We start from the raw sequence: 22,944 nt of genomic DNA, 5'->3' as shown, positions 1-22,944 counted from the left end.
ATAGGGAAGATGATAAACGACAACATCATGGTACGTAACGTGAGAGAAAAGCATGTATCAAATTCTTAACTGAGAGCAATCTACCAATCTTGACTCAAAGTCCATCCCAGGACAACCTTGTTTCAACTCTGTATGTTGTTGAAGCAAGCACAGTGTTTGCGTCTTGTCGAAGCTCAATGCTATATGATCTAGCTTCAATAATCCACGATCCCTCCTTTGGGGACCATTCACTAAAGGCATATTTGTCTAAAGTGACTTCCACAACGCGGCCTTCTCCCGGGGCGAGTAAGACCTTCTGGAAGCACTTCAGCACGCCATCAACATAAATTTGGACAACTTCTCGGCCAGCCACGGGTCCGACATTTGTGACGGTTGTTGTTACTGTTACACTCAGTGGAGAGAAGTCAGCGGTTCTCTTGATTTCGAATCCCTTCAACTCAAAGTCGGTATATGATTTGCCGTATCCGAAGGGAAACAGGGGAGCTCGCTTGCTTCGTGCACGATAACCCATTTCCAATCCTTCCGCGTACCGGACTCTCATATTGGGGTCTGTTGGGAAATTTCCAAAGGATGGAGTATCTTCTATACACTGAGGAAATGTGACGGGAAGCTTGCCAGAGGGGTTAATATCGCCGCTGATAATGTCCACCAGAGCATTGCCAACCTCTTGACCAGAGTACCAGCATTGGAGGATAGCGTCAACATCATCAATCCACGGCATTGAAATAGGGGATCCAGTCTGGTTCACCAATATAGATTTGGGCACTGCGTTGGCCACGGTACGGATCAAGTCATCCTGCAACGGAGACAAGGATAGTGATGAGCGATCGAACGATTCAGACTCATACTCCTTGTTATTTGCAGCGAAGATAATCGCAACGTCGCTCTCTGATGCCAGCTGCTGTACCTCCTGGCTGATAGGATTGTTGAGGTTTTCGTAAAATCCTAGCGACGTAGCTTGTGGTGTAATGTCAAAGATGGGCGATGGACTGGGTGCGGTCGTTGACAGGGTGTCGACAGTTACTTCATATGAACAGCCAGCTTCCATGAAGACATCGGCTCGTTCTTCAAAATCTCCAGGTTGCATGACATACTCCACTCGGCAATCATTGAATCTCGAATGTTCTAAGAGAAATTTGCCATCCACTCGAAGAACACTCCTTCCGCAGGCAGTCACCCCGAAGGTATGCAGACCGGTCGTACTGACCTGAAGGGAAAATTTCATGCGATTACAGTGCTTTGGTTGAAGATCCGAGATTCGCGATTCAATGACAAGCGTTCGGGTCGTCTCTAGAATCTCATGATGCACTTGGTTTTCACCAACCACCCAGCCATTGTACCAGAAACAGTCGACTCCAGGCTGACCGGTACTCGGCGCTGTTATTATGGAAATAGGAGCGGATGGAATTTTTTTGAAGATTGGAACCCCTGGGTGATATCGAATGTTCTCTTCGCCAAACTTGTCCTTGAGTGCGTCGAGAGGCGAGACGACGTACGACGAAGTAAGTGAAGCGCTGCCGCCTCCGTGAATCACTGGGTTGGCAGCGGGAGAGCCAAATACAGCAATTCGTAGTTTCTTCGGAGGGAATAATGGGAGAATGCGTCCATCATTTTTCAATAAGACAATTCCCTCTGTAGCAATATCTCTCACAAGGGTTGCTCTACTCTCATCCTTGAAAATATCTTCCTCTATAGCGGTTTCATCTTTCATCCCAACCTTGGCTGAAAGTGTGATGACATCTTTGACCAGGTCATCGATATGTGATTCTGGAATTTGCTGCTTTAGAATGGCCTTCAGAAGATGCTCCCCTCTGAAACGAGCAGGACCCGGCAGCTCTAGTGTCACTCCTGCCATAACAGAGGAACCGTTGAGTAGACTCCTTCAAAGTCGGAAATGATGGCACCCTGAAATCCCCACTCTTTGCGGAGGAGGCCTTGAAGTAGATCTTCATTCTCCGACATGAAAACACCGTTCACAAGATTGTATCTGTTGTGAGTCTTAGTATTATGTGCCGTGTTTTGTTTCTTTGAGATCGACGTACGATGTCATGATGGCCCAGGGGTTAGATTCATTGAGAAGAACTTGAAAGGCATATGCTTACAACTCCCGCAGCGTCTTCTCATCGACAATCGTATTCGATGTCTTGCGGTGAGTTTCGCATTCATTCCCTAAAAAATGCTTGGGACAAGCAGCCACTCCTTCTGATTGGACGCCATTAACAAATGCGGCCCCAAGTAATCCGGACAGGGTTGGGTCTTCGGAGTATGCCTCGAAATTCCTCCCGCCTGGCCATGATTAGCGTTTACCGGACTTTTCTTTATCCTTCGAGCTGCAAAAGCATACCTAATGGAGAACGATGCAGATTTATAGTTGGCCCTAGAAGAATACCAACGCCCTTGGCGTTGCATTCCTGCCTATGGCTTGACCCATTTTGAGAGCCAGATCAGGGTTGAAAGTCGACCCAACCAACGCCGCACAGGGGAAGCAGGTAGCTTTGGTTGATGCATGAATGGATTCTCCGCGAACGCCATTAGGTCCGTCGCTGTACTACTTGCAGTTTTAGCATTCTGATCATTCCCCATCTTGAAGAACTTGTACCTTGATAGGTTTGATGTTATACTTTGCCACTCCCGCCGTTCTCCAGTATGATTTGCCCGCTAGGAGTGAGACCTTTTCCTCAAGGGAAAGGGATTGGATCAACTGCTCCACGGACATCATTGTTTCCTATCTTTCACATTGAATTCAACAATATTTTATCGCATCCTTTTATACAAACTTTTCACAAACTATCCACATCCGCTTTGGGCAATGTCCAGTTTCGGGATTTCCGAGATGTCCACTATCCACTGTCCACTGTCCACTTTCCCCACGTCTAACCCCGGTCTAGCTACACTCCGGACTTCCCCAGATTCTGCTTTCGTTTCTGAACGACGAATGCATAAAGGGTGACTGGCTCCCCGTCAATTAGTTGACAAGACCAAATCTACACATTCGCCAGGAAGCTGGTCAAGATGCCTGAGAATTTCGTCAAGTCGTCGTCTTCTCACCATGAGTGGGAGGAACCAGCCTTCCTCCAGTCGGATCAGAAGTTGAGCTTCCGTGAGATTCTCCAGCATCATGGAAGAGCTCTCCTACTTTGTTAGTTTCCAGCAGTCACAGTCAAGCCCAGGTTGTATACCCAAGTCTAATAATTCCCTTAGGTTGCATTCCATTCACAGCAGCTGTCTTGTTCGGATACGACACGATCGTTAACGGAGCTGCGATTTCGATGCCCGGGTTCATTCTATACTTTGGAGAGCACAATGCTTCTGGCTTCTATCTTCCGTCACTCTGGACCTCGCTATGGACGTCCATGTCGGCATTGGCGCAGGCTCTTGCAGCTACTGGCACTGGATTCCTAGCTGATCGTATTGGTCGGAAGTGGTCAGGCTGTATTGCAGGAGTTATCTCCTTGGTAGGTGCTACAGTTCAATACACTGCTCATACGAGAAGCTCCTTCTTGGTGGAAAGATCGTGTCAGGTCTGGGAATCGGCATGGCTATGGCTTCTGGAACAACATATGCATCGGAAATCGTGTCTCCTCGCCTTGTCTCCCCTGTCCAACATGCACTGGTCATCTTTATTCTCATCATGCAGGCCTTGGCTATGGGAGTCATCCGAATCTTTGTTCCTGATGTCTCGGAGCACTCGTTCCGCACAGTCTTCGCAATCCAATGGGGAGTTGGTGGGCTTGTCGCCATTGCTTTTGCTTTAGCTCCTGAGTAAGAACTATGCATCCCGAATTATGTTCAAGTCACTGACAATCTACACTAGGTCACCAGTTTACTCTATTGTGAATAACAAGCAGCAGAATGCGAAGAAATTGTTTGACTGGATTTACAGCGATAACGCTGACCGAGAGGAACGCTACAACTACTTGACCAAGACGATTGAAGACGAGAGCGCTCAACAAAACGCCAACCGAGCCCGATATGTAGAATGCTTCCAAGGCATAAACTTGAAGAGAACGTTGACCATTATGTTCCTCTTCGGGATTGTGAATCTTGGCGGGGCGCCTTTCCTGTCTCAGTCAATCTATTTCCTGATTTCCGTCGGCTTGCCTGCTATTCACGTCTTCGACATTTCCGTTGGTGGATTCGGTCTGGCTATCATTATCATCATTGCTAGTGGTATTCTTCTCAAGAACTTCAGACGCAGTCATATTCTATTCTGGGGTACTGTTATCAATCTTGTGTTCAACCTGATCATTGGAGCTCTTTATTACGGACATGGCAATGGACCCAAGTGGGCTATCGCGATACTCATGTGAGGCATAGTTAACTTCCCGATGCTAGAGAGCCATTTACTGACTTGGAACCAGGAATCTTCTGATTTCCTTGCAGGCAGCCTTTATGCAGGCTTCGGGGTGGTCAATTGCAGCAGAGATTTCCAGCTATCGACTCCGCGCTAAGTCGATGTCGCTAGGAATGATGGCCCAAACCTTCTCGACCTGGATCATCACCTTTGTCGTTCCGTATATGTATAATGTCGATTCAGGAAATTTGGGCGCTCGAACTGGATTTGTCTTTGCCGGCAGCTCAGTTTTGCTGCTCCTGGGAGTCTACATGCTCGTTCCCGATACTACTGGCTTATCGACTGAAGACCTTGACAACTTCTACGAGGCCAAGGTACCCGTCCGCCAGTTTGCGAGCCACAAGGTTGCAATGCAGGCTTGATCACTGGGCAACTGAGGGAAACCATGTTAAGATCAGTCGATCAATAAGGCACCGAAGCCATAATTCTAGCCAGATATAGACCATTTATCTCCCTTATCGAGGAGTAAGGGACCTCTTGCTCATGAACATAAGCTAATTCTATTTTCAATAAATGATAACATCCTTTGCACGATGGCACAGGAGTAGCGCCATATTGAGTGAAGCGCTCCATGGAGCCATATTTCCAAGCACATCTGCCACAGCATGTAATATGAGGTTTGCCCGGGCTCCAAGGTGATCGGGGGGCAATTCCTCATTAGTTTGCCATGCTATAACTTCTTTGACAGTTGCAGAAAATGTCTCCGAGGATTTGACACGTGAGACCTGCCCTTGAAGAAACATCACTTGTTCGCGATCCGCTGAGCGGATGGCGGCCCATACATAGACCCCACTAAGGAAACAGCTTATGATACTCGGAGGCTCCATAATATTCCTGGTGGAGCTGTCCTGGAGACTTAGTAGCTTCGACTGTAGCTCGCTCACGGTTGAAAGAGATTGTCTGACAAACGACGCTACTATGTCTGGGTGGTCTGCGAGAGTGCGACGCATGATCTCCATCGCAGGGATCACCTTACCCGGCCCAGACTTTCCTAATGCGTCTTGGAGATCCGAAATGGGAACATGAAGCATCAAACGGCTGATCTGAAGGTTGGTTGCTGCAATCGTTTGAAAGTGTTTCGAGGTTGGATACACCGAAACGTCGGCTGGCGGGGACATTGCATACGCCTGTTCCCATGCCAATAGCATACCTGATAATGTATTAGTACGTTTTGACCTAAATATCCGGACCTCTTTCAACATACTCTCTAGATGGGCCTTTCGTTTGGCGAGCGAGCTTAAAACCTCTTGTACTGGACTCGAAGGATTTGAGCCGGAGCATCTTGTGGCCAATTGGATAAAGTGATGTCGAACGTTTGGACTCATCGTGGTTTCCTGGAGAGAGTTACTTGAAGACTGTGTGCTGACCAAGCTCTCCTCTGACGGTTGCCAAATTTCGGTGTCAAGGGTTGCTTCAGTAACCATGGTGATCTGCTGTGAGAGTTCGAAAACCTGGACGTGTATTGTAATGAGTACAAGGTAGCGAGTCCAGGAATTGAGACCGATATCATCCGAATACGAGGTTGATGAGCGAGTCATATGAACGTTGGTCGTCGAAGGACGTCCTAAATTGAGGGGCCCGAGAAAAGGGCTCACTGCGGAGGCAAAAGTTCTCGCAGGGGGTAGGGAGGCAGACCCAAGCAGACTTTTCCAGCGTTGAGCAGTTGTGGCTTGCCAAAATTCTTCGTCGCATGGACATTCAATGCTCATAAACTCTGCCAAGGCAAACGAGGCTGGAAGATAGAGCAAGCATGGGAAAACACAATCGAGACTGTAAATAACCCATGCGAGTCTCTTTTTGGTCTCCATAAGTATCCATCTGTTCCACTGCTCATCTGGGCTGTTGGTCGAAGGATCAGGCCCTGCGGTACTTGGATTAAGCCTCATTTGTTGCATATGCCGACAGTAAGTGATAACTGTTCCCCTAAGACTCTCACAGAGCTCGAAGAGTCTTTTGTTTCCACACCAAATACCGGAGTAGCATATGAGAGCCAGAGCATATAAAACCATCGGATCCCGCATCATTTTGTTGTCCAATTCAATCGCCAATTGCGTGCTCAGTCTCGCCACGTCGATCAGCACGATTGAAAACCGACAAGAGTGCCTTTCCCGACTATATGTCGCTCCTATGGCAATCATGATGGCTAGGAGAGGATCTGGTAAGACATCAGATGATTTTAAGGACGGATGATGAATAACTGCGGCTTGATATTCGAAGTGCGTAAAGAAAAGCCCAATGAAAATGTTTGCTACTCCCAGGTCTGGTAACGGCAGGGAGTGAAAGTCAAAGCCTTTGCGGGCTGGTCGCTGGAGAAATGATTTCAAAATCTTGTATCTCTCGGCAGAAATGTCGAAGTGTGAGTTGTGATTTTGCCTTAATGGATGCGTTTTATCCATTTGAAGAGGCTTGCATGCAGTGATAGGTCGAGACCCTGGGTCCCACCTGAATGGCCATCGATCCTCTTCGGATGCCTCATTTGGAGGTGACCGGGGCTCGGTCTCCGACTGCATATTTCCGCTCAAAGCATAGGCTCTGGTAGTACTAAGTGATGTGATCGTCGGAGCTTGCGGCTGGCTGTTGAGGCCCGGCATCATGATCGGGTCCATGAGCGCCGAGACAAGATCATCGTCGAACCACATATGCTCTGGATTTCCCGAATGATGCATCCAACTGGACAACTGATCCTGAATGACATTTTCCTCATCTGGACTTCCGAAAGGGATATCAGGTCTGTGAACACTATGTGATACGGAGCTGACACGCTCATTGCCTTCAAACTCGCCCAGGGCATCGCTAGTTCCCATGTGTGGTGTCATCATTCTAAACCCCTCCGAAGGCATTGCCGCCACTGGTGGTGACGAGGCTGCTGGAGAGGTTTGTCTTGCCTTGTGGATCTCCTCATGGCGCTGACGAACATCGCTTCTTGTGAATTCCTTGCCACATACAGAGCAATAGTGAAGTTTCTTCGGATTATCTAGAAGTGGAGAAGAGATTTAGCACTATGGCGTAGGTGAGATCAGCCACTGGGAGAGACTGACGAATACGGGCATGTCTTATCAAGTTCTCCCGTCGGGAGAATTCTTTGGGGCAGACTGCACATCGAAACCGAGTGGCTGGGTCTAGTGTTGATTTAGCGCGAGGCATGTCGCGAGGCGCGTAAACATCAAAAGTGGACAACAAGAACGGTCAAAGTGGACATCGTGGAGCCACCGGAAGTCTGGGGTCGTCAGATCTTTAGTTATCAAGCAAAGACTGAACATTCTATGTCCCCCGCCATGAGAAGAAAAAGGTTCTCCCTGCCGGGCAATCTTTCTCTTCGGGTAGGTCAACGTTGCCGATGGACCGGTGGATTCCCGTGGGGATCGGGCTAAGATGACCCGACCGGGATATCCGAGCGACAAAGCCATGAGAGTGTTTGGCCAAGCTCGCATGTTCGCATGGTCCGAGGGTGTAAGCAAAATATCTGCTAACAAAGCAAACAAAACACACATATACACCTTGCACCTCAGCCTCCCATAAACTCCTAAGAACAGGGAATGCCCCTTCACTACGTGGGCAGCCGTCTTTGTAAACAGACAAAAATTCGTTTCCTGGGCTTGATATTTATTACAGCTAGTAATGAGGATAATGCTTGACTGGCTAGTATGGACAGTTGCTGACGCACTGAATATGAAGGGAGGATAGCAACCGTGAGTACAAGTGCGTCGTGGTGTGTGAGAACCGCCTAAGCCTACCCCACACTACAAATTCTAACATCAATGTATTTATACAAAATCAACCCTTAAAGGCCAAGAACCACTGCTATATTCGATTTTACAAAGTCTTGCACAAATACGTATGGTAGAGCCCGGCTTGTTGTTGCGGAAATGCGCAAAATGAGGAGCGCAAACAACGGCAACGCGATATACAGCTATATGATGGCCCAGCAAGATCCGACGAAACACTCCACCTGCGGGACAGTAGTACAACCGTGGAATGGCCTTCCAACATTGTGATCACAATTGAGGATACGAAAAAGAGAACTTTGCGAGGAAGTATACCTGGTGTGTCACTGTACCCGAAAGCGATGCAATGCCAGAATCCCGAGGGGGTAAAAACGAGAGCCATCTTGACATAGCAATGAATAAATGGTAGCCTGGGAGAATTTGTATGTAGTTTTTCTCGAAAGTGTACAGAGAGGCCAGCGAATTAACTGATGCCAGAATTTACTAAAAGAGACGAGACTGATTAGATTTGAGGATAACACGATACGGATCAGTAACTTTGTAGGAGTAACTTACCCCCAGAAGTTCCGGACAGTATATGCGTCATTAACACTGCCAAATAGTGGATACCAGTCTTCCCACTGTTTAGTTCCTCTCACGACTGCGACGATGGAGACTTTATAAATCACATCCAATATCATCGCCCAGGCTGGAAGAAAAATACACACTAGGACTGCCCGTGCAAGCATCGCATCTGCTGTCGTTCTCATACCAAGAAGTCGGTGTGAAGATTATAAAGGGGTAAACCGTTATTTTGAATATCAAACAGTAAACCGAAGTATAAAAGGTCAATCGCAATGTAAACCTAAGTGATTATACCTGCCTGGCAAACAAGAAATCTGCGGCGGTGATTTGTACCATTCGAAATAAACGTATTTGAAGAATATGGTAGGTTTTTTATCTGCTAATTTGCTGGAAGGCCGTATGTGCTTGTAACGAGCCTCAAGGCTAGGCAAAACTGGCGGAACGTGTCAGGTGCTGGCGTTCTGGACCCAGAGACTTCAATGTCGAATATGTCCACACCAAGGATATGAATCAGGTTGAAAATGTGAATCGCCTTGATGAGAATGAAAAGTGATACGATGATGTTGAGAATTGGGTGCGCATCGATATAGCTCAGGACAATAGTCTCGAAGCTAGTGAGTGCAATCAGCCATGCAGACATTACAAGGCGGACAAGCGACCCGTGATATGTGAAGGCGACAATAAAAGACCACACACAGTACTGGGCGATCGTAAGGAAAACTAGGAGAACTTGATCCAAACCCATCGCTTTCGCTGTAAAAACAAGTATATCGTTGCTGCTTAATGTTGGCTCTGGTCCAGGGGAGCTTCAATTGCTTTAATAAAGTCAACCCTTACTGTGATTAGCCGAAAGGTGCTGCAACAAAATTGAGGCATTTTTGATTCGTTGTATCTCTAATAGACTCCGAGAATTATCGTAGTAGAACATTCTTACAGTAGATTTCGAAAACAGATTACCCCACAGACACACCCTCTCTTTCTCTGCGACCCACTGGAGAGAGTCATGTTCAGATCGCCTAGTTTTAGATTCTCCTTACAGCCAATCAAACCGCTACGCTCCTCATAGGGTTTTTTCCTGGCCAAAATTAAGCTTAACACATTTAAAGTGGGGCAATAGAAGAGAAAGCGTCTAGTGTCTAGGGGGTAATCTGTTTTCGAAATCCACTGTATCCTCCTTTGCTAACTGGGATAAGTGATCAGCAGGAATTGACAAGGGATACTGTAGGGATAAATGTCAAGTTGGATTATTGATCCATGCGAACAAGGGGCGGAAGTCTGCGCGTGGAGTGGGATGAATACACTTGGTACAATAATCAAAGAAATTACTTTTGGGGCGTGGCCGAATGGTTATGAGAATAAAAACCTCTTTGACATGAATCATAGAGTGAATTCAAACCGCAAACTTGAAGCTTTCGATGAAAGCGGTGGGGCCGTCCGGGGAGGGGCCTGCCCTGAAACGTCCTGCACGTGGTAAGACTTTTTCACCTTTTTTTCGTGATGATCTGTGAGACTGTCAAAAGCCCTACACAATTGAGGCGAAATTTGTCCAAAACCTTGATGATTGGTTCGCAGTGCTTCGGTGTCGTTGGAGGCTCTTACTCGAATTGGCCCTCTTGTGGCCTTTTCCGATTTGTTGCACACTCGAAAGTAAGAGCACGGATGTTTTTGCGTGCTATTTACTGCCCTTCGGTGGCCCCATCCCGCTTCGCGTTGGTATTCCCACAACTTTATAAGAGAGACCTTCGAGACTTTCATGATCGCGTGTGTAAGGGTGCTGTTTGTCAGGACAGGGACCTGTCAACTAGGTAAGAAGAAGATGTGTGTGGGGAGGAAACGAGCAAGTCTGAATGGAAGACAAGAAGAGTAAGCACAAGATTGATTCTTGGAGACCTAACTAACAGGTCTCCAAAGTCCTCATTCTTGTCACAGTTCAGACTACCGCATGATTATATAAAGCACAAATCAGCACAGACCATCCAGATCGACAGGTATACATCCAAAGCATAATCGAGATCAAATAGAGGGAAATGAACTGGCGTTGAATAGTCGACATTCCCCGGCGCCTATTCTATGCGATCGGCGCAGGTACCGAAAATGTGGTCCCAGAAGCGAGTCTGTTTGCCGTAGTTATGACTCTTCCTCCAGCCGGTACGATGATGGAGATCGTGGTCCTCCATGACAAGCTCAACACCCAGCCACTGCCATAGCCAGCTAACTGGCGAGGGAGCTATCATGTGGATACGAAGACCAGTATGCCCGCCTACCTCTGTGACGAGTCCATAAACGAGGCAGATCCACCACTCAAAAAAGCCCATTGGCAGGCCCATAACTTGGAGGGTGAGATAGGTCGCGATTTCAACCCCAACCAGGTCTAAGAACTCTTGCTCATGGTCTGCATAGACGCTCAATAGACCATTTGGATGCTTGGTAAGATGGTGAGTGCGATGATATTTCCAGAAAAAGCTGACCTCATGCATGAGGCGATGGTAGCAGTAGAACCAGAAGTCGCTCACCAGTCCATATAGACTGACCTCCAGAAGAAGCCATGTCCAGCTCATCTGCACAGGCGTTTTATTGGGGTCGTAGGAGAGATAGGTTGAAAATAACAAACGGAAGGCACATGTTTTGTAGAATGAAGCAACCACCTTCCCTACCCCAATATCAGGGACTCCATCGCGCTCATGCTTGTCGCCATCCAGGAATCCATATATACAGCCAAGGCGGCTGGTCAAGCACAATAAATATAGCAAAATGGAGCCATATGAGAGAGAGTAGAAGATAAACACTGCATATGGGCCCAGGTTGGACCCTATATGCAAAGCGTAGAGTTGATGAAGACAAAGTGGGATGGAGGCATAAAATAGCACCCAAATGTTCCCAGACCACTGGTTGACATATGGTATCCTCTCATTTTTGGAGTGCAATGGGACCGTCTTGTCAGAAGGCGTACAGAAAAAGTCGAGCAACCCAATTTGCCAGTGATTCAAGTTCCAATCTTCCCGGTGTTTGGCACGCCAGGTTGATTTCATGGACATTTTGGGGTTCGATTTGGTTGACATGGGGGAAGGAAGCTCCTGGCACGGATAGAGAAATTACGGTAATTTTCTCCACGGGATTGAAGTGACTTAATATATTGTTAGCCTTTTCATGGTTCGGGGGAGAGCTGAGTGAATACCTTAAACCGTTTTCTTCCACCCGAGTCACGGACTGTCGGTTCTACTAAGGATTGTCAATCGCTCTTGACGGGGGCATTCTACCTTGCATTCCCGACCTAATCCTCGCATGCGCTGTAAATTTTTCTTAGTCTAGAAATAAGGAAAGTAAAGAATGCGGTAGTATTCGGTCCTAACCCAAAGCTCGGGAGATGGACACTAAAGGGAGAGGAAAGAAATGAGAGGTACCAGTCTTTCCAGACGAAGGTGAAAGCGGCTAGAGAAGGCGTGAATCTTAGCACATGGTTCAACCCTATTTTTGGGCATTAATTTGAACGAGATTCGAGGGCCTTGCGCCCTAAGAACGCCTGTCTTCGGCATGTGCAATTTTTCTGATCGTCGTATCCCACATATTTATTAAAATCTGCAGATGTCCTGCTGCCCCCCTTACATTCCTTGACATCTCGCTTAAAGGACATGTCATAAATACCCAGGCCACCGCGACCCACACGCTTGCTAGTGCCCATCCACTGTCGAGCTTGTCACACCATCCCTATCACCACCATGCGTTTTCTGCGTTGGTTCCAAACCTTGGTGTGCCTAGTGATATCATCTTCTCATGCACTATCCGACCAGGCAAATGATTTTATTGATCAAACCTCCGCCATCACGGAGACGCTCCATAAAAATCAATACGCGATCAACCGTTACAATGGCGGTCTGGTAGGAGCTGTCCCTGTCGCCTGGGTCAACTATGATACATGGAGCGCTCTGCGGGCGGCTAACACCGATCTCGCCACCGATATTAAATTTAATGACGAGGAGTCTGATATGATTGTTCGCAACCTCACCTTCATCAATGACGAAGCTATCGGCCTATACAAGGCATATGGAACAAAGGTTTTACGCCCCTTGGACTTCAAGGCATCATAACTCAAATATAGCCACTTCTAACCTCTATTTATCACCAGGCACCGATGTTGAACCAGGCTGGCGTAGGCTTCATGGTTCCAATCGTTTTACAAGCGATGTTTCGAGAGGCGGACGACTATATGGCTGCGCTGAGAAGTCAAGTCACTCCGAACCATGTGACAGCCATGAATCAGATTACCGCTGATCACACAGTAGCCTGGAAAGCCACATTTAATGCATTCGAGGAGAATATGAGTTCAGAGCCCTCGCAGAATTACAAGAAGTTATTTTCCACAATTTCGCCACTCCTTGGCTTACTGGCTTGAGTTCTAGTGTTGTGGCCTGGGCGTCATCCATGGATGGTGAACTTTCTATCATGTCTCTGGATAATAGAGACAGGTCAACCTAGATATCGAAACTGCGGAAGATGTTGTTCTGCTATATGGCAAACAAAGTAAAACCCATGACTATTAAACAGAAAAATAAAAGAAAAATAAAAAAAGGGGGCGGGAGACCGGCTCCTGGTGGTCCACATTCCTGCTGTCGGATGAGATTCGAGAGGATCGCACATCCGATGGTCGAAACGTAGCTTACCTATTATCATATATTGAACCTACTTGCAATATTGGCAGCAAGAGTAAGCTTTTTGGGTCTGGGGATATCATGAATGGCCTAAAGCCTCAGCATTATTCCACCTCCTTTCTGTCATTTGATGCAGTTTGTTGCCTCTAGCATGTTTAGTATCGTACTCGGTTGCAATTGCGGCCCATGAAGCCCTTGCTGATCTCTGATGCATCGTACCTTGCATATTTCGCGACACTGAATTTATAAGTAGCCGTTGGTAAATGGCGGAAAACTAAAGCAACTAAGTTTCCGCTTATGGCGCGGGCTGTTCGTGACTATCTCTTCATTTCATCCGCTGAGATAGAAGTTGAAGATTGTTCAGCCATGTCAGGAGCCTCTGGACCCATCTAGTTTCATTCCATTTCAATTTTCTTTACATCAATTGGAAGCAGGTCATTCCGTGGTTATTACCTAGGACGAAAAGATACATATAGCTCCTTGCATCTACCAACGAAAATTCTCACCCCGCTTAGGGTTGCAGACCCTCCTTGTTTAATAATATGGATGCAACTGGCTGCCGCGATGTACAAGAAGCAGGCCCGGGTCATGAGAATTCTGGCATTTACTGAACTCTCAGAGGCACAATGCAACTACACTGTCTAGATACCGCAGCTGCACGGTTCTTGCTAGCTCGCTTGTTTTTAGTGTACCGCGAACAGATCGACCTTGACCGGGTGCGCCACGCTTTCCATCTACTCCTGACCTCCTGGCCAATTCTTCATACCAAGGTCAATCTCCTGGTCAGTATTCGTGATGGCTTGGAGGACATTGGATGGCTTTCTTACCTGTATTGGAATCATCATAGCGCACATCTCTCATCCCAGTTCACGACCCAGCAGAGTCACTGCCATTTCACTCCAAAATCATCGACGCTAAGCTGTCTGATTACATTACCTCCGAGCATTTACGGACCGGAGAACTTTCATCTCAGCGCTGGAAAGCACTTCACGATTTGTTGCAGTTTCCTAATTCCCTTTCCGCTCTGTTTTTCTCGCCCGCACTGGTCATCAAGGTCGTCCAGCTACAAGATGCATGCCTGGTGGAATTAGGGTTCCAGCATGGCCTGTGCGATGCCAGCGGTTCGTATTCTTTCACCCAGTGAATAATAACCAATTGATTGACCGCAGAGTAAAGGCCTCGCCTATATTGGTATGGCCTTAAAGACAGCGCTCTGGGGTGAACCAATTGAGCCCCTCATACCACGCCCATCCACGCATGAGCTTCACCTGCGCCATCACCCGACTGTCTCAGACCGTCAGCTATTGGATCAACTCCTGGAAGCTAACCGGGCTCGATTTGGACATGGATGGGTCGGATTACTGGGCACATGTGCGAAACAGTGGTTCTCGCGCTCCAGCTCTCTACGATCCAGCAGAACCATGCACATTCCCGGCTCTGTTTTAGATTTATTGGAACCGTGGAGGAGAGAAATAGCACCTGATGCCACGCGCCATGATCTCTTTGTGGCAATTATATTCCAGGTATCTTCCGCGTCATCCGCTCCTTCGTTGAGTGACCCTGCCTAGCCTATGCTCACATACTTTTCGGCAGGCCACCCTCAATGTTTTCCCGGATGAGTCTCAGGGTATGTTCGGCTTTGTACAAAACATTCAACGGGACCTTGACAGCGAAGCTGCCGTGCACAATCCGTGGTGGGTGGTGACGGTACCTCGACCAGTCCAAGCACATGATAGAACAGGGCCGCAGCAACTCGTTGAGCTAGCTGCGTATATCCGCCAGGTGATAATGACTGCGCGCAGCCAGGAATTTCTGCAGGCTATGCTGGATCACTTCAAACTTATGGAACACAGGCCAATGTATCCACGCAGCCAGAATCTGCATGTGTCTGAAGTCATAATGTCGTCTTCGTCTCAGTTGCCGTGCTATGGAATGGGACTCCCCAAAGCAGACGGCCAGGATGCATTTCCAGAATACACAGATATAAGCATCGATTCAATAGGTCTCTCAACCTCGGTCGGACTTGCGTGGCATGACGCCGTTCTTTCGTGGCAGGATAAACAAAAAACCGGGTTCTTGATCTGTGCGTCTCTGCATAAGGAATTGTGGCATGAAATCGCACGGATCCGCAATGAAGCGTCCTCATGGTCAACTGGCAGTGAGGTTAGGTGATCAAGGATATAGCAGTTTACCATTTGCGTGATAAGAAAGACGGAACGATGTTGGTGGTTTTAGCAAGGCTATCCTAGACTCCTGTATTTTACAAAATGGGACATAGGTAAATATAGCGCCAGTCTCGATTGGAAAATTGCCTAATTGCAACGTCTTAATACTTAGGTACGCACAAATTGCTTTTTGTCGAACCAAGCTGAGACAGTAATGGCTAGTAATCGTAGTAGGCGAAGGAGGTCGAGGATAGGACCCAGCGGAACCAATCTTGGATGTAACTGGTGACACGCTGCTGCACGCCGTGGCCCTGAAACGAAATAAGTGCGAAAAGTAATGGCGAGTAGAGTGATAACGTTGAGTTTGTACACTTGGTTTTGGTAAGGGGTCGCTGGAAAGTTCGATGCACGTCCGTAAGGATCAGCCAATCATACGCCCGACAAGCTGTATAATACCCTTTCACTACGTTCCTTCGTTTCAGGACAAGGAGGCACATGGAGATGTTTGTAACAACAGGAATCTAACCGAATTTGGCTAGTGGCTAGCTGGAGAGACGAACGGTATCATATATCTAGAGACAAGGATTCAGGCATTCTGACAGGGATTTGGTCGCTATTATTGGCTGCACTCGCGCGGTCTAGGGAGTTAGCCCTAATCCGGAACAGGAGATCGTTACGCTCTTGGCAAGAGACTCGAAATCGTCAACTTTTCGACGGTGAGGTGCGATGGCAACATCTATTCAGACGCCATGGGACGCATTGTTTGGCATTCCTGATTGACCAGACAATCAGCTGGAACAACCTTGGCTGATTCAGATGGTGTTTGGTGTCACAAACTTAAGTGCTGACGGCGTGCAAGACGCGTTCCATCACGCTGCACGGGAGTCGCACGGATGCAAGGAATGCTTCATGGCCAGGATCGTCCATTTGCAAAGGGAGGATGCAAAGCAGCCAGACGATCGATAAAAAACCTTCCCCCGCCCATATAATGACTGGCTTTGCCGCTGGGGCAACAAATATCTTGGAAGAAAGCCACTGCACTGTCGGCTTTTGATAAATGGTTGGAACTGGCTGAAGGCAGTAGGCTACAAATACTCGCACTGCAGGCCACGCACGTCGAGACACATTATATGATGCTGAAGCATGTGCGGCACCCGTCATGGCAAAAACGGTCCAAATATGTCGGGCATTGGAATGGGCGGGTGGAACGAACCACTTTGCGACAGTCCAGAATGGGCGCCGGAGAAGGTCGTGCCACCAGTTTGCCCAGAAGTCTGCAATGAACTGCCATTAGCCAGTGTTTAGTAAGGTTTCTGTACCAACCCCGAGGCGCCATGAAGTTCCTACCTTTTAGATTGGGGGTTGACAGCCGAAACCCCCCAAATAGAGTAGGATACGCCCACGGTTCTCCTGCAGTACCAAGCCAGGTATCCGTTATGATACCGACGGCAAACAGAGCGGTTAGAGCGTGAAACCCATCAAGGAAAAACTGAGCGCTGATAATCCGGGCGATTCGGCCCAGCCATTTATAAATGTTCTGGCAGGTCGCCGGTGCCAGATATGCTCCAAGCATCTTCTTTGCGGTCATGTCAATCAGCCTTTCCGTATGTCGGCCATTCTCGTGGACAAACATGGTATGGTAGAAATCGAACCACATGTAAGCTGCCACAAGCCGTCGTGCTTGAGTCCAGAGAAAGGACTGGCGGCTTGGGCCCCAGGTGGCAGCCGGTGTCGATGGACGACTAAAACTGTTTTTTTCGAGGATTTGACATGGGGGAGGAAGATATTTTTCGGAGCCATGCCGCCACCCAATCGCACGGAGATTCGAGACGATATCAATTATCCACAACAAGCGGCGAAGGCTGTAAGGTGGAGGAAGTGGCTCCCAGAAGTAAAAAGACAGGCCGACCTTCCTGAGGCGTTTCATGGTCGATGGGTCGGAGGCAATGAGGATTTCTACTGAGCGCACAATATGCACAATAGACATCAGCCCGATCATGTAGTTGAAAAATGGGCTTGCGGTTGGGTGCCGTAATGAGAACCAGGCGTAGAGAATATTAAGCCCACACAGCCCATATCTCATGCGAACGGAGCCTGCAAGTTGTTCAAAGAACAGCAGGCCAAAACCAGTGACACTGAATGGCACGCCCATAATAATCCATCGCATTAAGGGGGCAAGATATACCGTCGCCATTTTGGATGTTGGCGCTGTTTGGACTGATCAGAAACCCATTAAGGCCAATTAAATCGAAGCTCTTGACCCGATCTGCGGAGATCTGCAAATGGATTTCCAGTATTATCATCATGAATCAATAAAGATTATGCTTGGGTGCATGGAGCCATAAAATCTGGCATCCCGGACAGAACTCTCGCAGATCAGTAGCCCTACAAAAGGCATATACGGAAAGAAACGGACGGCATATGAAGTGTTCAAGAGAAGTGGGTAAGATCCTTACAACGAGCGAGGAGTCAGGCGATCGGGTTGCGGCCCTTTACCTTATAGCATGACGAAAATGAGGCGGGTCGGGTATGTGGGAAGGGTATGCAGTTTCTGGGCCAAGCTAAGGTGGGGGGACGTCACTCCTTACATGGGTAAATATCCAGCCACGAACTATTGCTGTGTGGATGCCTTCTTTCAATAACTAGTAGATTACCTCTTTGAAAGACAAAAGGATTGCTGAAATATCACCCCTAGGACAGTATGCAGGTGACCAGAATGTCCATTATGCCGATCGGGAGAAGCACCCTAGGAAGTGTTTCTTCCAATTATCAGAGAGCCAGGTGGCACAAAGGTCCCTAATTGGCTGCAGGTCCATGGAAGTAACTGGGAAGCCAACTCGACGAAGGAGCAATGACTAGCACCAAGCTCATTGATGCACTTCCCCCGCTCAGAACTTCGTGGCCGACAGACAATGTACGAGTTCTCGCGTACTGGTTTAGATATTGGTAGGTGTGCTTTGTTTGCAAGGAATCACGACCCTAACAGTTTCATATGTTACATTCGCGGGATTGGGCTCGTGGCGGGCCTTCTCGTTGGGGCACATTATTCCGACGTAGCACAAGGCGGCCATACTTGGTCTACGAGACGATGCTGCACATTGATTGAAGAAGATTTACTACATTAACTCGAGCTGGAGATCAAAACTAATTACATATATGGTCTGAACGATTCTTCGCACCACTCCCAGAACCATTTCGGCCCCCCTTTCTCTATAGCTTCTACAATATCCCTTCGCGGACACTCATTCCAAATTCTTAACCGTCCCCATGGCATCACGTACCGCATATCTCCAACGACTAGATCCTTTGAGAATCCTGCATACAGCATGGTATATGCACCAAAGCTTCTCTTGTACAGGGTAGGTCTTACTAGGATCATGAGCCACCACGCCTGATGCTTCCACACATCAGTATCCAATTGGCCCGGGTTCTGCGCCACGCTCACAATGCCATATATCGCGTACCGTCGAGCCGTTTCAATTGCTAGCCACCAATTTCCCACTTTTGATTGTGCGTAGTCGCCAACGGGGTATTGTGTGCTTCCACTATTAAGCTGATCCAGCCTCGCCCCGCCGACAGGAGCAAACGCTTCGATACTCAGACTCGCCGTCCAGACAACCCTGACGCTACCCGGGGGACTATCACGAACCGCGGCCCGCAGCAGTGGCAGGAGAGCCTGAGTGAGCATCAAAGCTCCAACACAGTTCACCCCAACATGCCCCTCAATCCCTTGCGCGGTAGTAGTTCCAACAGGACACCCCCCAATACCGGCATTATTCCACAATATATCCAGCCTAGACTCCTGCTCAGTAAAAGCAGCCGCTGATTTGCGGATCGAAGAAAGATCAGCCAAGTCTAGATGCAGAAATTTGAGTTTCCCAGGTGTGCTGATATCAGCCTTCTGAGCGACATCAATCACCTCCTGTATAGCGGCCTCGGCACGTTCTTGGGAACGACAAGCCAGATAAATAGTTGCACCAGTTGGGTACAGCCTTTTGACAAGCTCTAGACCGAGCCCTGAATTTCCGCCGGTGATTAGAAAGACTCGGCGTAGTTGAAGGCCGACGTAAGAGTCGACGAATGTTGGAGAAGGGGGAAAGCATTGAGTGTAAAGGCTGTAGAGCGATTGCATGCTTGCTGTAGTTTATGCGTTCCATCGCGAGGCGTGTCGTTCTTTTTGTAGTTTCTCATCTAACTGGTGCTTGCATGATTGCCAATATTTACAGACCCTAGCATATGTAAGGGTCGTCACACCGAACAAAGTGCAGATTTATTATAGCCAGACTGGAAACTTTCAGACAATATCAATTACGAGAGTAGTTGGGTGTTCTCCTCATGCAAGTGTATTAACATAACCTTCCCGAAATTGTAGCTCAAACTAGACATGTGCATCCGAACGTGCCTTTCGTCCATAGAGTTTCGAGAGGGGCGCCTGAGATTTTTAAAGAATGGCGAGACCTCAGGCTGTGCATTGCCCTCGAAGGGGCTAGATTTGATGGTTGATGACAATTGGGGTTGTGACAAAGTGAGACTTCTACACGTTGATCCACAAGAAACTTCAAGAGTATTCCAATCTATTTGGACGTAATATACATGTTATAATATATCTATCTACTATATACAAAGGAGCGTTCAAGCTACGGCAGCCTTTCCCTCTGGCACATTTGCAGGGTATTCAGCCTCCTCGGGCTGCACAAGAAGCCCGGTAACCATCCGATTCTCATCCCAGGAGCTCTGCACTGTATCAAAGTCGAACTGCGTGCGCTTTTGCAGGAAATCCATCTCCATTTCCTCATCGAACGTTTGGACCAGCTTTTGGATGCTAGTGGACGGCAGTCGATCGTATGATTTCACATCCTGCATGGGAGGTTGAGTTCGTCTTCTGTGCTTCTGCTCGGGACAGGAATAGATCTCCTTCCAGTATGGCCGACCGGCAGCCTTTTCTTCCAGCATTTTCATAATAAAACCTAGCGTTCTCACGTTGCTTTCTTCTTGAGATTGTGCATCTCGTTGAGGGTATTGTTGTTCCAGCAGGGGCATCAAACGCTTGACCTCAACTAAAAAGTCGTCGAGAACGGGCTCTTGGCGAGAGAGGACTGTCATCATGCACCACCACACGCCTCTGATATGGCCAGTCCTCGCGTAAGCACGCATCAGAATCTTGAGTTGTACTTGGTCAAACCCGAGAGACCTGCGCCACTTGGACATATAGACAGCTGTGAGTAGTCCGATCGCGGTATCACTCTGGCCTTTCAATATTAGACGTCGGGCCACGGCCACGGACAGATGATGCTTGACATTGAAGGTGGGCGTATCCTCGCAGATCTTGTAGAACTCAAACAAGGCGATGTGGAGAAGAGTGGATTCACTGGTCTGGCGGCATTCAACTTGCAGGATTTGTTGGAAGAAGATCGGCACGAAACGCGGGAATCGCGGAGTGAATTGAGTTTTTGGGACCCTGGACCAGTATGGCCACTCTGAATTGATAAGCTTCTGGGCATCTCTCAAGCCCGACAAGCCACTTTCCAGGAGTATAGCGATGACTGTCAATTGGAGGTGGATGGGTTTGATGGGATGTCCAGATTTGCTCGCCTGCCGGAAGGCCGACATGGCTTTCGTGAACTTTGCGGCGTGAATATGGTGCTCTTGTCGCTTTGCTAGTGCCATGTAGGTGTTCATGGACCTCGACCTCACAAGTTTTTTCATGCTTTCCGGGAAATTTTTGTCGGCGTCGCGATGGATGGGCAGCAAGACACTGTCCCGCAAAGAAAAATTGTCGGCGTCTGAACCCATCAGGCGCCGGTTGCTCGCGACTGATCCGTATTGCTGTTTGGCGGCCTGCAGCATGCGCCAGATACCCACCGGTGTGTCTTGCATTGACAAACGGCGGGCTTCCAGGATTCTGACCAGCTCGTACTGTTCCACTCCCGAGTTCCATTTTCGCTCTTCGGCCATCGCAGTCAAAGCCTTCACGCAGCTGGTGTCACATCTTTCAACAACCGCCTCGAGCATATGCCGATGAAGGATTTTGTCTGGCCGAATTTTGAACTCATTGATGCAAGTCAGGAGGAAGTCGAAAATTTGAGGTCCGGTATGTGTGGGATAGTACTCCAAGAACACGCGATCGAAGACCAGCGCGAAACTCTTCTTGTCCTTGGTGAATCCTAGCTCGTGCATTTCACGCAGCCCACTCATCACACCCTCCCAGTCACACTGAAGGGCTTTACCATACAAGACCAGTCCTAGAGTACGGCATCCAGGTTGAACATGGAACTCGGAAAGCATGGCCGTAGCTAGTGCTTCGGCTGCTTCGAAGGCGCCTGCTTCGACATAGGCCTTCACCATTGGATTGAAGACCTTCTCAGTTGGTCCTCGGTCCAACTCAGCAAGTGCTAAGAGGATCTTGTTGAACTCGGCCTTGAGTAGTTCGATTTTCCGAGTTTTCCTCCACAATCCATCGAGGTATGCACCACACAGCCCACCATTGTCATCATGTTTGATGCGTGTGTAGAAAAGGTGTTTGGCAAAAGTCAACCTCCGTGACTCAAGAAGACTTCGAATAATGACTTCCAACAAGTGAGATGGAACAGTCAGTTTGGTAAGATGTTTCTCATAAATGGCGCCGACAGATTCAATGTGTCCTTCTTTGGCCAGCAGATGCATCATGGTTGACCAGATCTTTGAATCCACCTCCGACAATTTCTCCATGTGTGTAAACAGGGATCTTGCGATGAAGATGTTTCCCTTCATGCAATTGGCAGCGAACAGCTGACGCAGGAGGTCCCGCCTGTCCATAGAAATCGTGACTCCACCAATTGCCGGGACGGTATCCATGAAAAGTTGTGCAGCTTCGATCTCCCGGTCCTCTCGAATCAAGTCCCGAACTCGATCCTCCATCGGAAGTTTGCCAGCTGCACGTGCAATGTCGGCCTCTCGGGCCTCTCGAGCCAAAGCCACCCGGTTTTCAGCTCGAACCCGCATATCGGAGGAGCTGTTCGAGATGGGCGGCGAAATTGTACCACTCGGTCCAGGCTGGAACCAATTGGGGGTAGGGCGAGCTCCATGTTGAGGGGATGGTTTGGCATGGGTCTGTTCACTGAGAGGTTCCTCCTTACCTCCAGGGTATCCCTTTCTGTTCTTCAAAGATGCCAGGCCCATGAACTCTCCGGCTTCCGCAGCCTCCATCATCACTGCCAGCCGTTGGGCGGAAGCGGTCGCATCGTAATTCGGCGCGGAAGTATGCAAAGTCCGTTTGTTCTCGATGATCTGCTCGGCCACGCGGACCCGGCGATGGACATCGTAGGTGATGACTGCAACGCCGCAGACACTGCCAACTGTTGATCCGGCGAATGCTAATTGGCGAAGGACCCGGAGAGCATTGCGCGATGGCACAGCCGGTGTCGAGTTTGCGGCATTGGCGAACATGGTTGAAGCGTGGTCGCTGATCACGCTGGGTTTACCAGTCGTCCATCAGCGACCTGAAGGCAGAG

General features: G+C 48.5%; 10 protein-coding genes across 10 annotated transcripts; 3 read left to right on the top strand and 7 right to left on the bottom strand.

Annotated features, from left to right (window-relative positions):
* Positions 1-94: 94 nt before the first annotated feature.
* Positions 95-2,719, bottom strand: N7458_003412 (beta-glucosidase; the record flags this gene model as incomplete). The annotated part of the gene is made up of 5 exons (XM_056906795.1): positions 95-1,811; positions 1,859-1,987; positions 2,103-2,286; positions 2,428-2,548; positions 2,600-2,719. The coding sequence occupies 5 exons, from the start codon at positions 2,717-2,719 to the stop codon at positions 95-97; spliced, it is 2,271 nt and encodes a 756-aa protein (XP_056770902.1).
* Positions 2,720-3,012: 293 nt separating this feature from the next.
* On the top strand, positions 3,013-4,716 carry fmqE (MFS-type transporter fmqE; the record flags this gene model as incomplete). Its single annotated transcript, XM_056906794.1, has 5 exons — positions 3,013-3,139; positions 3,202-3,455; positions 3,494-3,762; positions 3,815-4,306; positions 4,362-4,716. The coding sequence occupies 5 exons, from the start codon at positions 3,013-3,015 to the stop codon at positions 4,714-4,716; spliced, it is 1,497 nt and encodes a 498-aa protein (XP_056770901.1).
* Positions 4,717-4,860: 144 nt separating this feature from the next.
* Positions 4,861-7,194, bottom strand: N7458_003410 (uncharacterized protein; the record flags this gene model as incomplete). The annotated part of the gene is made up of 2 exons (XM_056906793.1): positions 4,861-5,504; positions 5,559-7,194. 2 exons carry the CDS (start codon positions 7,192-7,194, stop codon positions 4,861-4,863), a joined length of 2,280 nt encoding a protein of 759 aa, XP_056770900.1.
* A 1,828-nt stretch (positions 7,195-9,022) lies between these two features.
* N7458_003409 (uncharacterized protein) lies at positions 9,023-9,283 on the bottom strand (the record flags this gene model as incomplete). Its single annotated transcript, XM_056906792.1, has 1 exon — positions 9,023-9,283. The coding sequence occupies one exon, from the start codon at positions 9,281-9,283 to the stop codon at positions 9,023-9,025; it is 261 nt and encodes an 86-aa protein (XP_056770899.1).
* Positions 9,284-10,706: 1,423 nt separating this feature from the next.
* Positions 10,707-11,678, bottom strand: N7458_003408 (sterol desaturase family protein; the record flags this gene model as incomplete). The annotated part of the gene is made up of 1 exon (XM_056906791.1): positions 10,707-11,678. The coding sequence occupies one exon, from the start codon at positions 11,676-11,678 to the stop codon at positions 10,707-10,709; it is 972 nt and encodes a 323-aa protein (XP_056770898.1).
* A 681-nt stretch (positions 11,679-12,359) lies between these two features.
* Positions 12,360-12,728, top strand: N7458_003407 (uncharacterized protein; the record flags this gene model as incomplete). The annotated part of the gene is made up of 1 exon (XM_056906790.1): positions 12,360-12,728. One exon carries the CDS (start codon positions 12,360-12,362, stop codon positions 12,726-12,728), a length of 369 nt encoding a protein of 122 aa, XP_056770897.1.
* Positions 12,729-14,546: 1,818 nt separating this feature from the next.
* N7458_003406 (uncharacterized protein) lies at positions 14,547-15,461 on the top strand (the record flags this gene model as incomplete). The annotated part of the gene is made up of 2 exons (XM_056906789.1): positions 14,547-14,660; positions 14,883-15,461. 2 exons carry the CDS (start codon positions 14,547-14,549, stop codon positions 15,459-15,461), a joined length of 693 nt encoding a protein of 230 aa, XP_056770896.1.
* Positions 15,462-16,291: 830 nt separating this feature from the next.
* N7458_003405 (uncharacterized protein) lies at positions 16,292-17,648 on the bottom strand (the record flags this gene model as incomplete). Its single annotated transcript, XM_056906788.1, has 2 exons — positions 16,292-16,728; positions 16,802-17,648. 2 exons carry the CDS (start codon positions 17,646-17,648, stop codon positions 16,292-16,294), a joined length of 1,284 nt encoding a protein of 427 aa, XP_056770895.1.
* A 954-nt stretch (positions 17,649-18,602) lies between these two features.
* N7458_003404 (uncharacterized protein) lies at positions 18,603-19,586 on the bottom strand (the record flags this gene model as incomplete). The annotated part of the gene is made up of 1 exon (XM_056906787.1): positions 18,603-19,586. The coding sequence occupies one exon, from the start codon at positions 19,584-19,586 to the stop codon at positions 18,603-18,605; it is 984 nt and encodes a 327-aa protein (XP_056770894.1).
* A 500-nt stretch (positions 19,587-20,086) lies between these two features.
* On the bottom strand, positions 20,087-22,879 carry N7458_003403 (pentatricopeptide repeat protein; the record flags this gene model as incomplete). Its single annotated transcript, XM_056906786.1, has 1 exon — positions 20,087-22,879. The coding sequence occupies one exon, from the start codon at positions 22,877-22,879 to the stop codon at positions 20,087-20,089; it is 2,793 nt and encodes a 930-aa protein (XP_056770893.1).
* Positions 22,880-22,944: the final 65 nt, after the last annotated feature.

This window comes from Penicillium daleae, assembly GCF_028827525.1.
Source record: "Penicillium daleae strain IBT 16125 chromosome Unknown utg000002l_segment0_segment0, whole genome shotgun sequence".
NCBI lineage: Eukaryota > Fungi > Ascomycota > Eurotiomycetes > Eurotiales > Aspergillaceae > Penicillium > Penicillium daleae.
The sequence above is the reverse complement of the archived record's forward strand: the minus strand, read 5'-3'. Positions and strand labels throughout refer to the sequence as shown.